Source organism: Thalassophryne amazonica, chromosome 17 (genome assembly GCF_902500255.1).
Source record: "Thalassophryne amazonica chromosome 17, fThaAma1.1, whole genome shotgun sequence".
Lineage (NCBI taxonomy): Eukaryota > Metazoa > Chordata > Actinopteri > Batrachoidiformes > Batrachoididae > Thalassophryne > Thalassophryne amazonica.
In genome coordinates, this window is record NC_047119.1 from 68,052,075 (window position 1) to 68,068,159 (window position 16,085).

A 16,085-nucleotide genomic window follows, 5' to 3' on the forward strand; every position below is an offset into this window, starting at 1 on the left:
CTACTGGTACCTTGTTTCCCATGTAACAATAAGAAATATACTCAAAACCTGGATTAATCTTTTTAGTCACATAGCACTACTATTATTCTGAACACTACTGTAGGTTTGTGTGACTTATTTGACAAAAACATTGAGTGACCAACATGAAATTAAGCCAATTTGAGAGAAAAGCTGATCAATATAGTACAGTGTGTTCCTATAGAGTGAAAGTCTCCCCAAACTGGCATCTGGTAACTGGTGTTCTGGTTCCGTTGAGTTTGGGCTCAACAAAGAAGAAACTAGGTGTCCTGGTACACTTATGAATGTCTGTAGTTCTTATACTGTAGCTGCTGCATCCAACATCAAGGTGTTGTGAGAATCATTTGAAGCAAGGTTAACATGAATTCAAATGTTTTTACAGTCATCACTGCACAACATCAAACTAATAATGTTACTGCAAAGGTTAACATTGCTAAGTTAGCATGAGATTAGCATAGTCTTTTTCTTGAAACTTGAATGGTGACATTTCATCTGCACTGTGTGAGTCCACCCAGCTGTAAATGGGTACCATCCACTGACACATTTTCATGACATTTGAATCATTATCATTTGAGTTATGCAGGTGACACACACACACACACACACACACACACACACACACACACACACACACACACACACAAAGCTGTTTACAGCAGCCTCGTATCACAGTCGAAGGTGAAAGGAGACAGTCACTCATTAATGTGTAATGCTGCATTCATGTCAGCAGTAAGCAACAGACAGAAAACTAGATGTTACATTATTTTCAAAAATCTGCCACCTCTGGTTGTAATCATGGCAGCTGCATTCCGTCACGGCACTTGCCGTCAAAAGTAAAAAAAAATTGACCTTTTGCTGCTTACGCTGGCATAAACATTAAACATTTTCAGGCACTTGTCTTATAGGACAACTAGAATGAGAGCTCCACTTGCCTGTTGGAGGGTTTGGCAACAGCAGCTTAATAACCGACCACTTTTTCTTGCATAGTTTAATATGAAGTCTTTGTTGCACGCTTCAGCTTCTGAGGGATGTTACTGAACACTCCTTCAGTGGTTCTGTATGGACACATCAGTAGTGTAATTCAGTAACAGAGACTTATGAGGAAATGTAAACCCTGGGGACAGTGGAAGCTGAAGGGCTCTCTAAGCTCTGAAATGCATTTACGAGCAATAAATTGAAGAAATTTTATGAGAAGATTTGAGAAAATGTTATGAAATACAGCAGTCTGAGTATTTATTAGCAAAGTTGCAATTACACATGTTGTGATAATCCAGTAAAAAATAATCATCTTTCCCTAACGGTGGGCCTGTTAAAAGGAATATCGCACACCAATCAACACTTATCTTTAAAAAAAAAATTATACATCTACCAGATTATGAATCATTACTTCCAGCTCTTGTGTGCTTCTGAAAAATGCACACAGATTCAGAGCTATTTTTAGCCGTATCAGTGACGTAACCTCAGGTGTTGACTGTTACCTGTCTGATGGTCCGTCCACCTCTGTCCACTTCGTGACCTACATCAGGACACAGTCAGTCTGGGCTGTTTTGTTGTGTCCAAATGTAATATGGTTTTAATTTGGCTTTCAAATCAAATTGTTGTATTTTGCTATCGACATATGTCCGTCTCCGCCTCTTTATAACCTGCAGTGTATTCAGAAAAAAAACAAAAAAACATATGTCTCAAGAAGACTAATAATGATTACATACTGTGAAAGTGGTGTCTCTGATTTCATTCCTGCTGCTTACACACACACACACACACACACACACACACACACACACACACACACACACACACACACACACACACACACACACACACACACACACAGAGTCCTGTAGAATTATTGTCCCACTGTGTGGCACTGCTGTCGTTTGTCCACAGGAAAACAGTGTTGCTCCTGGTAGCTTAGCTTAGCTGTCTGTTTAGCTCAGCTTGCCCAATAACACACACTGAAGCTGGTCCACGTCCGGCTCTTCTTTGAAGAGCAATGACTCGTCATCACATTCCGTCCGATTCCGTGATCACAGAAGCAGCTTCCTCAGCGAGACTCGCCAGTGTCCTACACCTAGCAGCTTAGATAGCATGGTGTGTTGCGACGCCGCGGCACAAACCACAAACACTTTCGGGAGAGGAAACATACTTCTCCTTGCCACGTGAAATTAAAGAATAAAATCTGTGGTAAGATCCATGTTTTGAAGACCATTGGGCTTCATTCCTGCTTGTCGGAGATGCACTATTAATAAATAAATTAATTAATTAATTTAAAAAAATCTTTGGAAAATCTGTCCACCTAATAAACAATACTAGCCATTTTCATGCATCCTCATGAAACAGAATTTAACTATTTTGACGTATTCACTGCCAAAGTCCACAAAAAACACTGATTTCACACTGTAAAAAAAAGAATCAATTTCTCCCTATTCGTTTCATTGGGGGGGGGCGTTACCGTACATGATAATCATCAAAGTCCACATTCCTGACAGCTTGACGTTTCTGAGCATTTATCAGCAGGAAGTGATTTCCCCATATTTATCGCTTAATTTCTCAGGGCACATGGCACCAAAAATAAAACGCAATACGTCAGTATTTTCATAATTCTTCATTTATTTAGAGTTCAATTCACATTTTATTTACTAATGAGACGCACTTTAAAATTCTTCAATATTCAATTGGACTCATAGGAAAAACACAGTTTGACAAATTATTATACAAAACGACTTAGCAATTAAAGGTTTATAGCAAGTCATGTTTCCAGAGTAATATTCAGTATTTGAATAGAGAAATAAGGTCATATAGCAACATCCATCTGAGAATTACAGGCTATGAAATGATATCAACACAAGTTAGTTATTCTGAGATATTGTACCAATAATAAAGACACTCATTAACAATAACTTAATGAGTAATGAAAATAAGGACCTTTTTGTCTTTGTTCCTGAATGAGAACAAGGTGTCCAGTGCTTTCCAGAACATTTTAAAATGTTTAATTGTTGAATTAAATTGTGACATGAAGAGTATTGGTGAATTAAAAAAAGAAAAGCTCCGTTTGTCGTCTTCTCAGCTCCCGAGGCTCTGATGCAGGCTTTGGAGGACCTGGACTACCTGGCAGCACTGGATGATGATGGTAACCTGTCTGAGGTCGGCATCATCATGTCTGAGCTCCCTCTAGAGCCGCCGCTGGCTAAAGCCCTCATTGCTGCGTGCGAGTACGACTGTGTGAACGAGCTGCTCACTGTTGCTGCTATGCTCACAGGTAAATGTCTGACATTATTTCTTTTGCTGTTTGGTATTTCTACCCAGCTGTGTACAGACACACTATACATCCGGCTAGGGGTGGGCATTACACCGGTGTCTGTAATCACCAGTGTGATATCGTCAACACTGTGACGTTTATGTCTTAATGATTAATTAGACACAACCACAGATTTTCTTTTCTTTTTTTGGTATACATGTAAAACTGCATAAAAAACTGAAGTCGCATATTTGAAAACTCTTGCGCAAATGAGATAATTAATGAAGGGACTTTCGGTATGGCATTTAAATGTTTAAAACGAGGGAGTCCAGCTATAACTTGAGAGGAACATTAGTATTTGATAAATTAAAGACTCAAACTACTGTAAAAAGTCATTGTGTTTCCGTAAAAGGTGTAAAGATTTGCAATAACTGTTCTGATAGCATTAAATTATCTGGTTCTTTAGTTGGCTTAAAAAGATTTTATAAAAATAATATACTTATTGTATGATGAATTAGGTTAACTGAGTTTGTTACTGTTTTTTTTATTTATTTTTTTTATTGTGCGTTGTGCACTATTGTTTGTTCTGTTGTGTTGAGATATTTTAGTTCACTGATTAATTAACCTACAGTAGTGTTCAGAATAATAGTAGTGCTATGTGACTAAAAAGATTAATCCAGGTTTTGAGTATATTTCTTATTGTTACATGGGAAACAAGGTACCACTAGATTCAGTAGATTCTCAAAAATCCAACAAGACCAAGCATTCATGATATGCACACTCTTAAGACTATGAAATTGGGCTATTAGTAAAAAAAAAGTAGAAAAGGGGGTGTTCACAATAATAGTAGCATCTGCTGTTGACGCTACAAACTCAAAACTATTATGTTCAAACTGCTTTTTTAGCAATCCTGTGAATCACTAAACTAGTATTTAGTTGTATAACCAGTTTTTCATGATTTCTTCACATCTGAGAGGCATTAATTTTGTTGGTTTGGAACCAAGATTTTGCTCGGTTACTAGTGTGCTTGGGGTCATTGTCTTGTTGAAACACCCATTTCAAGGGCATGTCCTCTTCAGCACAAGGCAACATGACCTCTTCAAGTATTTTGACATATCCAAACTGATACATGATACCTGGTATGTGATATATAGGCCCAACACCATAGTAGGAGAAACATGCCCATATCATGATGCTTGCACCACCATGCTTCTTCACTGTCTTCACTGTGAACTGTGGCTTGAATTCAGAGTTTGGGGGTCATCTCACAAACTGTCTGCGGCCCTTGGACCCAAAAAGAACAGTTTTACTCTCGTCAGTGCACAAAATATTCCTCCATTTCTCTTTATGCCAGTTGATGTGTTCTTTGGCAAATTGTAACCTCTTCTGCACGTCTTTTATTTAACAGAGGGACTTTGCGGGGGATTCTTGCAAATAAATTAGCTTCACACAGGCGTCTTCTAACTGTCACAGCACTTACAGGTAACTCCAGACTGTCTTTGATCATCCTGGAGCTGATCAGTGGGTGAACCTTTGCCATTCTGGTTATTCTTCTATCCATTTTGATGGTTGTTTTCTGTTTTCTTCCACGCGTCTTTTTTTTTTTTTGTCCATTTAAAGCATTGGAGATGATTGTAGATGAACAGCATGAATGTTTCAACAAGACAATGACCCCAAGCACACTAGTAAATGAGCAAAATCGTGGTTCCAAAACAACAAAATGAATGCCTCGCAGATGTGAAGAAATCATGAAAACCTGTGGTTATACAAATAAATACTAGTTTAGTGATTCACAGGATTGCTAAAAAAGCAGTTTGAACATAATAGTTTTGAGTTTGTAGCATCAACAGCAGATGCTATTATTATTGTGAACACCCCCTTTTCTACTATTTTTTACTAAGAGCCCAATTTCATAGCCTTAAGAGTGTGCATAAGGCACACTCTTGTCCTTAAGGCTCTGTTGAAAGCCTTAAGGACAAGTTGGAACATGTTCTGCCTGTTAAACAATTTCTCATATACTCACTCCACTGAAAGCCATCAAAAGCCGCCTGGATTTTACAAATGGTTATCAACACGGAGGTGTTTTTCCTGTGCCGCCGCACCGCGCCGGCTGCGTCCCGACGCGCGGATCCGTCCGCACGTCTTTCATTAAAAAAAATCTCCTTTAACAGTGGAATATCCGGATAAAATGCTGAAACCGACTTCTTCTGAAACTTCTCTGTTCTCTCACGACGTCCTGGATCAATAGAGCCTGAAATGTGGAGGTTTTCAGCTTGAACAGGCTGACGACGGCGCCTGAGAGCGCTGAGCGACGTCTTGCACCGTGGGAAGTCCTTAAAGCGACAGAATCACCTCAAAATCTCTCATCAGCCGTTAAAATTTTCACTGAAAACCAGCTTAATTTTTCGAACCGTGTCCACTTTGATGTGTCTCACAGGTTTAGAAAAAATTTTGATCAAACAACGCGCCTGTCTCTCAGCAACTTCTCAGACAAAGGAATTCCGACGAGGGGCTGGACGACTCCTCCCACAAGGAGTGCTCACAGGCGAATGACGTCACCGACAGGCGTGGAAAAACTCACGCATGCGCACGAGCGTTCAAGCATGTCTGACGTAAAAACATATGAATGAAATCCATATAGTTTTTGAAAAAAATAAAAGGACCGTTACTTTATTGACAGCCCTCGTATACTGAAAACCTGGATTAATCTTTTTAGTCACATAGCACTACTATTATTCTGAACACTACTGTATGTCTTTCTTATTTCTTAGATCCCTGACAAGTATTGGACCTGATTGAAATGATTGTCATGGGAGCGTGTCTATTATTATTATTATTACTTTATTTTGGAGGGCCTATGGTTGGTATATTTGTGAAGGTTCGGGTTGTGGCACATTTACCTATTTGATTGCACCTTTATTGTCTTTGCATAATAAAATGATCATATAGTGCAAAAATTGTTTTATCTACCTTTTACATTTTCATGTGTTTTGGGACTTAAATATCTCCAAAGTCCTGTAATTCTATTAGTTTTCACACATCTCCTGACATTCACCCCCCCCCCCCCCCCCCCCCCACGCACACACACACACACACACGCACAGTATTGAGAATGAAAATTAAAATTAATTCCATGTACTTAATATATTATCCAAACACATTTTTATTTGCATAAATCCATTTAGATGAGCATTACATTATACAGGTGCTGGTCATATAATTAGAATATCATGAAAAAGTTGATTTATTTCAGTAATTCCATTCAAAAAGTGAAACTTGTATATTATATTCAATCATTACACACAGACTGATATATTTCAAGTGTTTATTTCTTTTAATTTTGATAATTATAACTGACAACTAATGAAAACCCCAAATTCAGTATCTCAGAAAATTATAATGTGAAAAGGTTGAATATTGAAGACACCTGGTGTCGCACTGTAATCGGCTAATTAACTCAAAACACCTGCAAAGGCCTTTAACTGGTCTCTCAGTCTAGTTCTGTAGGCTACACAATCATGGTGAAGACCGCTGACTTGACGTCTTATCTGGGCTGAAGACAAAAAGGACTGGACTGCTGCTGAGTGCTCCAAAGTTATGAAAGTACATTTTGCATTTCCTTTGGAAATCAAGGTCCCACAGTCTGGAGGACAACAGGAGTGGCACAGAATCCACGTTGCTTGAGGTCCAGTGTAAAGTTTCCACAGTCAGTGGTGGTTTGGGGCAATGTCATCTGCTGGTGTTGGTCCACTGTGTTTTCTGAGGTCCAAGGTCAACGCAGCCATCTCCTAGGATGTTGTAGAGCACTTCATGCTTCCTGCTGCTGACCAACTTTATGGAGATGCAGATTTCATTTTCCAACAGGACTTGGCACCTGCACACAGTGCCAAAGCTACAGTACCTGGTTTAAGGACCATGGTATCCCTGTTCTTAATTGGCCAGCAAACTCACCTGACCTTAACCCCATAGAAAATCTATGGGGTATTGTGAAGAGGAAGATGCGACACGCCAGACCCAACAATGCAGAAGAGCTGAAGGCCACGATCACAGCAATCTGAGCTCTCATACCACCTGAGCAGTGCCACAGACTGATCGACTCCATGCCACGCCGCACTGCTGCAGTCATTCAGGCAAGAGGAGCCCCAACTACGTATTTAGTGCTGTACATGTTCATACTTTTCATGTTCATAATTTTCTTCCGCTTTATCTGGAGTCGGGTTGCGGGGGCAGCAGCTCAAGCAAAGCCGCCCAGACCTCCCGATCCACACACACACCTCCCCCAGCTCCTCCGGGGGAACTCCAAGGCTTTCCCAAGCCAGCCGAGAGACGTAGTCCCACATTGTTGGCCAACATTTCTATAAATTCTTTTTTTTTTTTTGCATTGATCTTAATTAATATTCTAATTTTCTGAGATACTGAATTTGGAATTTTCATTAGTTGTCAGTTATAATCATCAAAATTAAAATAAATAAACACTTGAAATATATCAGTTTGTGTGTAATGAATGAATATAATATACAAGTTTCAATTTTTGAATGGAATTACTGAAATAAATCAACTTTTGCATGATATTCTAATTATATGACCAGCACCTGTATGTAAGATAATTGAATGCTCCCTTTGATGTTTGTTTAATCTAGATTTTGTTCTTTTACCAGATGTTACATTAATAAATACTCATATTCCTAATATTAATTATAGGTAATGGCAGTTGTGAATGTGTTCCTTGTTTTTAAAAGATGTTTGTGTTTGTTGTCAGCTCCCTCCTGTTTTGTGACTGTGGAACCCAGCAGGGAGGAGGCTGCCTTCACTCGCTGGCGACCTCTACTGCACACAGAAGGCGATCACATGACTCTAATCAGCATTTACAATGCCTTTGTGAAAAGTATGTGCATGTTACACATCATTACATGCACACCACGCATCATTACACACGCACACACACACACACAGTTGAGCATTACATACTATGGTGGCTCCTTAAAGACAAAATTGATAGAAGAATGAAAGCACAGATCAATCAAATAAAATAGCAATTAAGAGCAGTACAAAATGGGAAAAATCATAGCTAATTTGTTCTGTTTTGTGTGTGTCTGTCAGCACAAACACATTTAGTGGTACTCGACATACAACATCGTTGGAAAACGCTGGAGAATTCGGCAGAACTGTAGGGTCGACAGAAGTGCTCACTTTGTGAATTAGACCACCGATGTGTTGTGGCTTCTCTCAGCAGAAATCATCATCATCATCATCTATTTTATTTGAGCAGAGGATAAGAAATGCAGAAAAACAGAAAACAGAAAAACAATTTAACAATAAATTAATCAATAAAACAATAAATTAAATTTACTATTAACTCAGGTCATTATTTCCGCTCAAAAAGGAGAAATCTCGCAGGGTTCTTTCTGCCTGCTCAGGGCTCAAGATTAAATCTGACTGGACTTCATGGTTAGACTGTTTCTTTGGAATTTGCATGCAATTTGGCTGGAGGACTTGCAAACCTGGACGCAACTGGTGATCTGAATAGGTTGTGGAAGTTTTAATTAATGATGGGATGAACAACACTGGTGCGTCAGCACTGTGCCGAGCACACAAGAGTGAAACCCCGTATTGGTGCGTGTATCGCTTTAAAGGAGACCTGCATTGAAAAAAATGTAGTCAGATGTTTTGAACAAAAAATGACTTACATTTACACATGAGATCCTTCTGAATGTAGTAAAGTAAATCTGCAAGCCCAGATCTGTCATTCAACGGAGAAATCTTCATTTGAAAATGGCAAATTTACAGCTAACATGTAGCCCTCCGCAAATTGTCCCTCTCATCATGGACGCTGCCGACACGTCACGGACAAGACCCTCTCCCAGCATGCATTGCACCAATTGTAATTTGTGGATTTACGTCAGTTTGCATCTGCACCTTTTTCTTGTCTTATACGGAAGGATCTACTTTTTTTAAAACTTCATATTGTCTTGCGGCATGTTTGGTGAGTACACATTTCTTTTATTTGTGCTTGAAAATTATTTTGGGGGACTTTTTCATACGCCCGTTTGATTGAGTGGTGTCGCAGTGAAAATCTGTCTTTCGCCTCCGGTACCATCGCGGGATATGGGGGCAAGACCCGCAAAGAATCCCAGTCATTAAAAATATGTAAACCTCTCTCAGCGTCCATGGAGCTCTGGGGCTCGGATTGCCGAGACGTGCGATGCTGTGGATTTTGCCGCAAGAAGTCTGTCCTTGCAGCAACAGGTGTACTGGCCGCTTCGCATTAAAACAGCGAGCGTAATCTCAGGACTTGTGCCAAGTGTGCTGCAGCTCCATTCAGTAGACAGAGAGGTGATGCCGGTGTTGTGCGCTGAATCTGGCACAACACCGGCTGCAAAGCAGACACGGGCGGTGTGAGTGGCCCGCGTCGGTGGTTAACGAGTTCGTTAACGAGCCTGCAGACTTAATATGCTGTCAGGTCGGTCGCCCTAACTGGACTTGGCACTTAAACTGTGCCTGAGATCGTATCCTGCAAAACACAGTTTCTCAAAGCACAATCACACATAAAGAAGACAACTGTTAGACAGAGATCTCTTTTGTGAGCTTTTTTCAAAGGGGAGAAGCTTCGGAGAGCGCGTACAAACCTAAGACCAACCTTGCTTCTCCTACTCCTCTCCACCGCCCCTCCGGCGCTCTGCTCTTTTATTAGAAAAGAAAAAAATCATAAACAATCCAACATAGCATCAGGGTACATTGTGTTTGGGGAAGGGAGGGGTGAACGGTTGCTTGTGAGTTACGGTTTCCTGTGAAACATGCTCGTTTCTTTCACCGAAAGAAGGGAGTAAGCAGTTAAATTTCGATTTCAACAGAGTCCTGAAGCAATCTTTAGTTCATCACTGTGGCTGAGCAATCATTTAGCTTAAATGCAGCATATATGAATGGGTACATAATTATTATGATTAAATGAGTCAATGAAGTATAAAAGAATATAATTCAGACAATAATAAATGTAGAATCCTTTAACAAGTCAGCTAAGACACATATTCTTTCAGTCTTGTGGCTGGTTTCACTCCCACATCACACAGATAACAGATAGTTGATACAGTTCATTTCACAAGAAACAGAAACTTAACTCAGACTACTTTTGATTACATTGAATATCATGTAAGCAGGCAATGATTAATTAAATAAATAACTCATAAAATCTCCATTTCCCTCCTCTTTTAGCATTTATTTGCAGTTAGCTAGAGTAAAAATAAACGTATTTACAGTGTATGACAATAATTGAGCGTAATTTCACTCATCCATCATGAGCACTTGTTTACACTTTTTCACTCATAACTTCATTACTTTACACTTTCAATTATCATCATAAGTGTCTTGTCCTTAGTCCACATTATCACATCCTTCCTGGGGCTCCTCGAGGTTCAAAAGTGTATAGGTTGGTGTGTGAGCCAATTGTAATTGCACAAACAGCTTGGTTGCCAGCCTGGTTGCCTTAATACAGGGTATGGCACAGCAGGAGAAAACAATCAAAACTCCAATCAAAATCAGAACCGGTGTAAAGAATTTTAGCAATATTTGCCACCAGGAGCCGGAGGTAAACCACCCCCACAGGCTCCATCGTGCTGCTGTTTCCTGAAACTCGGTGGTCATAGTACTTTGCATTTTTTCCAGGACCCTCATCGCCTGTTGTGCCGAATCAGAATTTATCTCATCAGATATATATGTACAGCACGTGGCATTTATCATTCCACATACTCCGCCTTGTGCCGCTGTTAACAAATCTAACACTAATCGATTTTGGAGGACCATCGTATGGTTTTCGGTCAACATTTTGTTTTGGGCTTTGTTGACTACGAGAGACGCGTTTAGGAATACAGCCAATCGATAATTTACTGTTTCTAATTGAAACTGTAAGTTTGGAATACCCAACCAGGGCAACACCGACAGACCACCCTTCTCCCAATCTTTCCAGATCTTAAACTCCTCGGGCACATCATCGCTCTGCCAGATGTGTTTTACCTGGTGAATCTCCACGTCGTCTAAATTCCGCCTCACCCTTTCTGGCCTTTGGGCTCGGCCGCGACGACAAAGGTGTGATCTGACACCTGGGTAGGGGCGCAAATTCCATCCCATCCCAGTGGGAGATTCGGGTACAAGCGTGTACCACAAACCCAGAACACGTCATCCACTGGCCATGTTCTGTTCCGGGCTGGTAACCATAATTTTGCTATCCTGAAGCAATTGTGATCTGTTGGACAGGAGGGTCTGTCCTGAGCCCACTTTCTACAATATAGGGTTTCAGATTTGGTTGTGTTAACTTGAATACACTCTCCAACATTTAGGCGAGTCTCTACACATCTCTTAGCAGTCAACCGTCCCACTGATACATTCCCTTCCTGATGCCTTAATCCTAGTCAAGGTTACTAATTGACTACACGGGTCATAAATTTTCCCCCAATGAGATCCATTCCATCCGCTGTATGCTTTGGACATATATACGTGATCCTCACCAGTCATTGTTACGTACATAGCTTGAACAATACAGTCAGTGACACCATAACTAAATGGCCGTGCCCATAAAATTGGTTGTGTGCTGGATATTGGGATGTATGAACAGACATAACAGTCTGTCTCATTAACTGATTGAGCTACGATTGTTGCATAATTGTACCATGTTTTGCTGTAATGGATTGTCTGTGGTATCGTCTTTTATCTCATCGAGTAGTGCTTGCATCTGTTTAGGTATGTATCTTTTATTGATTTTTGCGAACGCTTCGCTTTGTCTAGCTGTCCCTTGTAACCGGAAATGATGAAGTAAATATATTACCCCTGCTAACAGAATCAACATTATCATACAACAACAAAAACAAGAGCATTTCTTTCTGCTATGAACCTCTCGGATTTCTCCCTTACGTCGTTTAACTTTCTCTCCTCAGCAGGAGCTCTTCGTCCTTCATGTTGACTGGTACAGGCGTCATCTTTAGTGACAGTTCAAAAGGTGCAGTTTGTCTGGGCTTAGGGGCTGAAGGTGACAGTTCACAGTCTCAGTTCAGTTCAGCAAGGGACTGAGGGAATCTGAAACTTTTTTTTTTAATGTTATTTCCCTTCACTTGTAGTGCATAAATCTGTACTGTTATCAGTATGTGTAAGGCATGTTGCAAGTGGACTTAAGATAATGTGTCATATACTCTGTCCTGTGCCCTGTTCTTGACGTTTCTTTTAAACACAGGTGCACAGGATTAGAAAAGGATCGTCTTGTCTCCTGTTTTCAAAGATGCAGTTTCATCTGCTTCTGTCTCCTGGTCTGGTCACGTCAGCTTCAGTGCTCTTATTTCAAGCTTGTAGTACGTCTGCTTCTGATCCTGGTCTGAGTTGACAGGCCTCTCCTTGGTCACAGCTGGTTACTCGTCTGCTTCAGGACTCTGATATTTGCTTCAACCTTTGGTCTTTGTCTTTGTAGTGGGATAGATGCACCCAAGATGACCTTTTCCTCTGGGCTGGATGCCTTTTCCTCTGGGTTGTCCAGGAGTTTTACCAGCTTACAGTGACTTAGGTGGATCCAACTCGACCTCTCAGCGATTTTAACTGCAGTTGGTGTTAGTAACACTTGGAATGGCCCTTCCCACTTTGGGCTGGACCAGGATTTCCTTTTGATTACTTTAATGTAGATCCAATCTCCAGGGTGTACTTCCAGAGTCTGTAAGTTGTGATTGTTGTTGTTGTTCTTGTGAATTCTGCTGTGATGGTTGTTGTACAATTTGTTGTCCAGGTTGTGGTTTCGGCTGTAATGGTGGCTGTTGTCGTCCGGTCACTGTCTCATTATCTTCAGGTCTTACATACATTATCTTGTCTTTCCTTTCTGACACTTCCTGTCATTGATTGCTTTCTATCTCTTCTGTGCCTCATCTAACCATCTCTTCGCTACTTTCAATTCTTCCTCCTTTTTTAACTTACTCTTTCCTGTCTTTGTGGCTACTTGAAGTGTGACGTCACTTACAACCTTTTGACAATTTTCCACCACAAGTTTGTGAAACCATATTTCTTTTTCCAGTCTTTACAGTACTGTGTGGATCCTGGGGAGACCCTTTCCATATATTTGGGGACGCCCTCGAGTTTTAATGTACCCTGTGTGTTTCCCATTTTAGACCACTGAGGGGGTTAGGCCTAGGGCCATCTAAATCAGTGGTATTTCAAGACCCCTTTAATGACTCTGACACGTCAGCGAGGTGCCGACCAAGCTTCTACCAAATCCTTAGATTGGGCGGGTCGACCTTGCCTCTGCTTCCTTGCGGTCGCTGTTGAGTATTTGTGCGTATGGAATGTCACGCAAGCTACACTGCAACCGGAGTTACAGGAATTCGCTTACGATCGTTCCCAGTCATACATTCCATTCATTCATCATTCATTACTCCTTCAGATAAACTTGGATTTTCAGTACTTTTTAAAATGTCCAATTAGAATTTGTGAAATCATTTGGAGAAAAAAAACAATCCTGCACGTTGTCACAGTTGTCTCTCTTTTATGTAAATAATAGTCTTAGAATTGCCCTCCAGGTCAAGTGTTAACTGTCTTCCTGTGGCAAACATCACATCGGGTCAAGAATAAATCTGTCTTCCCGTCACAGGTCACGTGTTAAACGGTCTTCCTGTGTTTTAGTTACGCTGCAGTGATTAACTTAAAGTCTACAATCTCACACAAAAGACTCCTTACTTACGTCAAAATTGTGATTCTAGTGGCTTCGTAGAGCGTCGTCAATCCCTCCTCCGAGCCACAAGTCGACTTCAGTCTAGAACGCCAGCCACGTTTGAAGTGGTGGTCTTTTCCTCCGTCTTAACGGGGTTGCGGCGCGTCGTCTTCTGGTTACGGAGGGAGGATGTGTCGACGCCCCACGTTGGGCGCCAGGAAAATGTCAGGTCCGTCGCCCTAACTGGACCTGGCACTTAAACTGTGCCTGAGATCGTATCCTGCAAAACACAGTTTCTCAAAGCACAATCACACATAAAGAAGACAACTGTTAGACCGAGATCTCTTTTGTGAGCTTTGCGCAAAGGGGAGAAGCTTCGGAGAGCGCGTACAAACCTAAGACCAACCTTCCTTCTCCTGCTCCTCTCCGCCGCCCCTCCAGCGCTCTGCTCTTTTATTAGAAAAGAAAAAAATCATAAACAATACAACGTAGCATCAGGGTACATTGTGTTTGGGGAAGGGAGGGGTGAACAGTTGGTTGTGAGTTACGGTTTCCTGTGAAACATGCTCGTTTCTTTCACCGAAAGAAGGGAGTAAGCAGTTAAATTTCGATTTCAACAGAGTCCTGAAGCAATCTTTAGTTCATCACTGTGGCTGAGCAATCATTTAGCTTAAATGCAGCATATATGAATGGGTACATAATTATTATGATTAAATGAGTCAATGAAGTATAAAAGAATATAATTCAGACAATAATAAATGTAGAATCCTTTAACAAGTCAGCTAAGACACATATTCTTTCAGTCTTGTGGCTGGTTTCACTCCCACACCACACAGATAACAGTTGATACAGTTCATTTCACAAGAAACAGAAACTTAACTCAGACTACTTTTGATTACATTGAATATCATGTAAGCACACAATGATTAATTAAATAAATAACAACTCATAAAATCTCCATCATAAGCGCAGCGGAGGCAGAGAGCGGGAGAGGAAGAACGGCGCCCGCTGTCGATGTCGTTGCTGATCTGAGCACACAGATCTGTATCTCACATTCATTGCAGCTTACTTTTGGAAGTTGAAACCAGAACGTGTATAAGTAACATTACTAACAGATAAAATCAATTTCAATGCGGGATCCGACTGAAGGCGGGAGCGCGTCGTCTTGTCCCTGATATCATGGAAATGATACGGCTGTACAAACTGTTTTCACAGAGGGCTAAATTTTAGCTGCAAATTTGTCATTTTTAAATGAAGATTTCTCCGCTGAATTACAAATTTGGGCTTACAGATTTACTTTACTGCATTCACAAGGGTCTTATAAATACATATCAGCTATTTCTTTCTGAAATCTGACCACATTTATTTCAGTGCAGGTCTACTTTAAGAAAAAAAAATCATGTGACCGATACAGGAACTGTGTCGTTCGATTGTGCCGTGCCAAATTGTGTTTATAAGGAAACAAACTGTATCGACATGTTGCGGATTTGTTGGATGGAGTTTTGCTGTTGGATTTTTGATTGCCCTTACCTTGTTCCACTGACTTCATGGATCGTTCAAAGACGTTTCCCCAGTCTGGAATAATTTTGATCTTTTGACGCCAAATAAGGTCAATCTTTTTTTCCTTTGGGCATTGTTTACTGTTATTTTTACAATTAGATATGTTTCTACTCCTTTACAATACTGGAAGAATAACCAGAAAACATATCCACACCTTTATCAACTCGCACTGAAATTTATATGCTCACCATCTTCATCTGTACCCTGTGAAAGTTTTTTCTAAGGTAGGACACAGACAAGGTTTTAAGCAAATTTTAAACTCTTCTCATGAACAGCTTAACTCGACACACAAATTGAGCACATGAAATTATGCAATGATGAGATCATATTTTAAATAGAGGACTGGCAATTAACTATTTCACAGGCTGATGTTGGGTTTGCAGCACATTAGCTTTTCCATCTTATTTTCATTTTATTTACCTGCAGTGTTTTTATAACTACTGCAGGGGTCAGTATTGAGTGACCAACACAGTATCAATACAGTGCCGACACAGTTTGTGTAGTGTGTCAATACACTCCTTGAGGTATCATCATCACATCACTAGTTTTAATGCAACCAGATTCTGAAACTTGCTGAGGATTCTATTGGAGCCATTA

General features: G+C 40.5%; 1 protein-coding gene across 2 annotated transcripts in view; it reads left to right on the forward strand.

The window, feature by feature from the left end:
- The window catches only part of dqx1 (DEAQ box RNA-dependent ATPase 1), an 81,010-nt gene that overhangs the window by 56,974 nt on the left and 7,951 nt on the right, over nucleotides 1-16,085 (forward strand). For both annotated transcript variants that reach the window (XM_034192188.1, XM_034192189.1), the window contains exons 8-9: nucleotides 3,086-3,277; nucleotides 8,016-8,141. In XM_034192188.1, coding sequence (XP_034048079.1) covers nucleotides 3,086-3,277; nucleotides 8,016-8,141 — 318 coding nt within the window. The remainder of the gene's footprint in view (nucleotides 1-3,085; nucleotides 3,278-8,015; nucleotides 8,142-16,085) is intronic.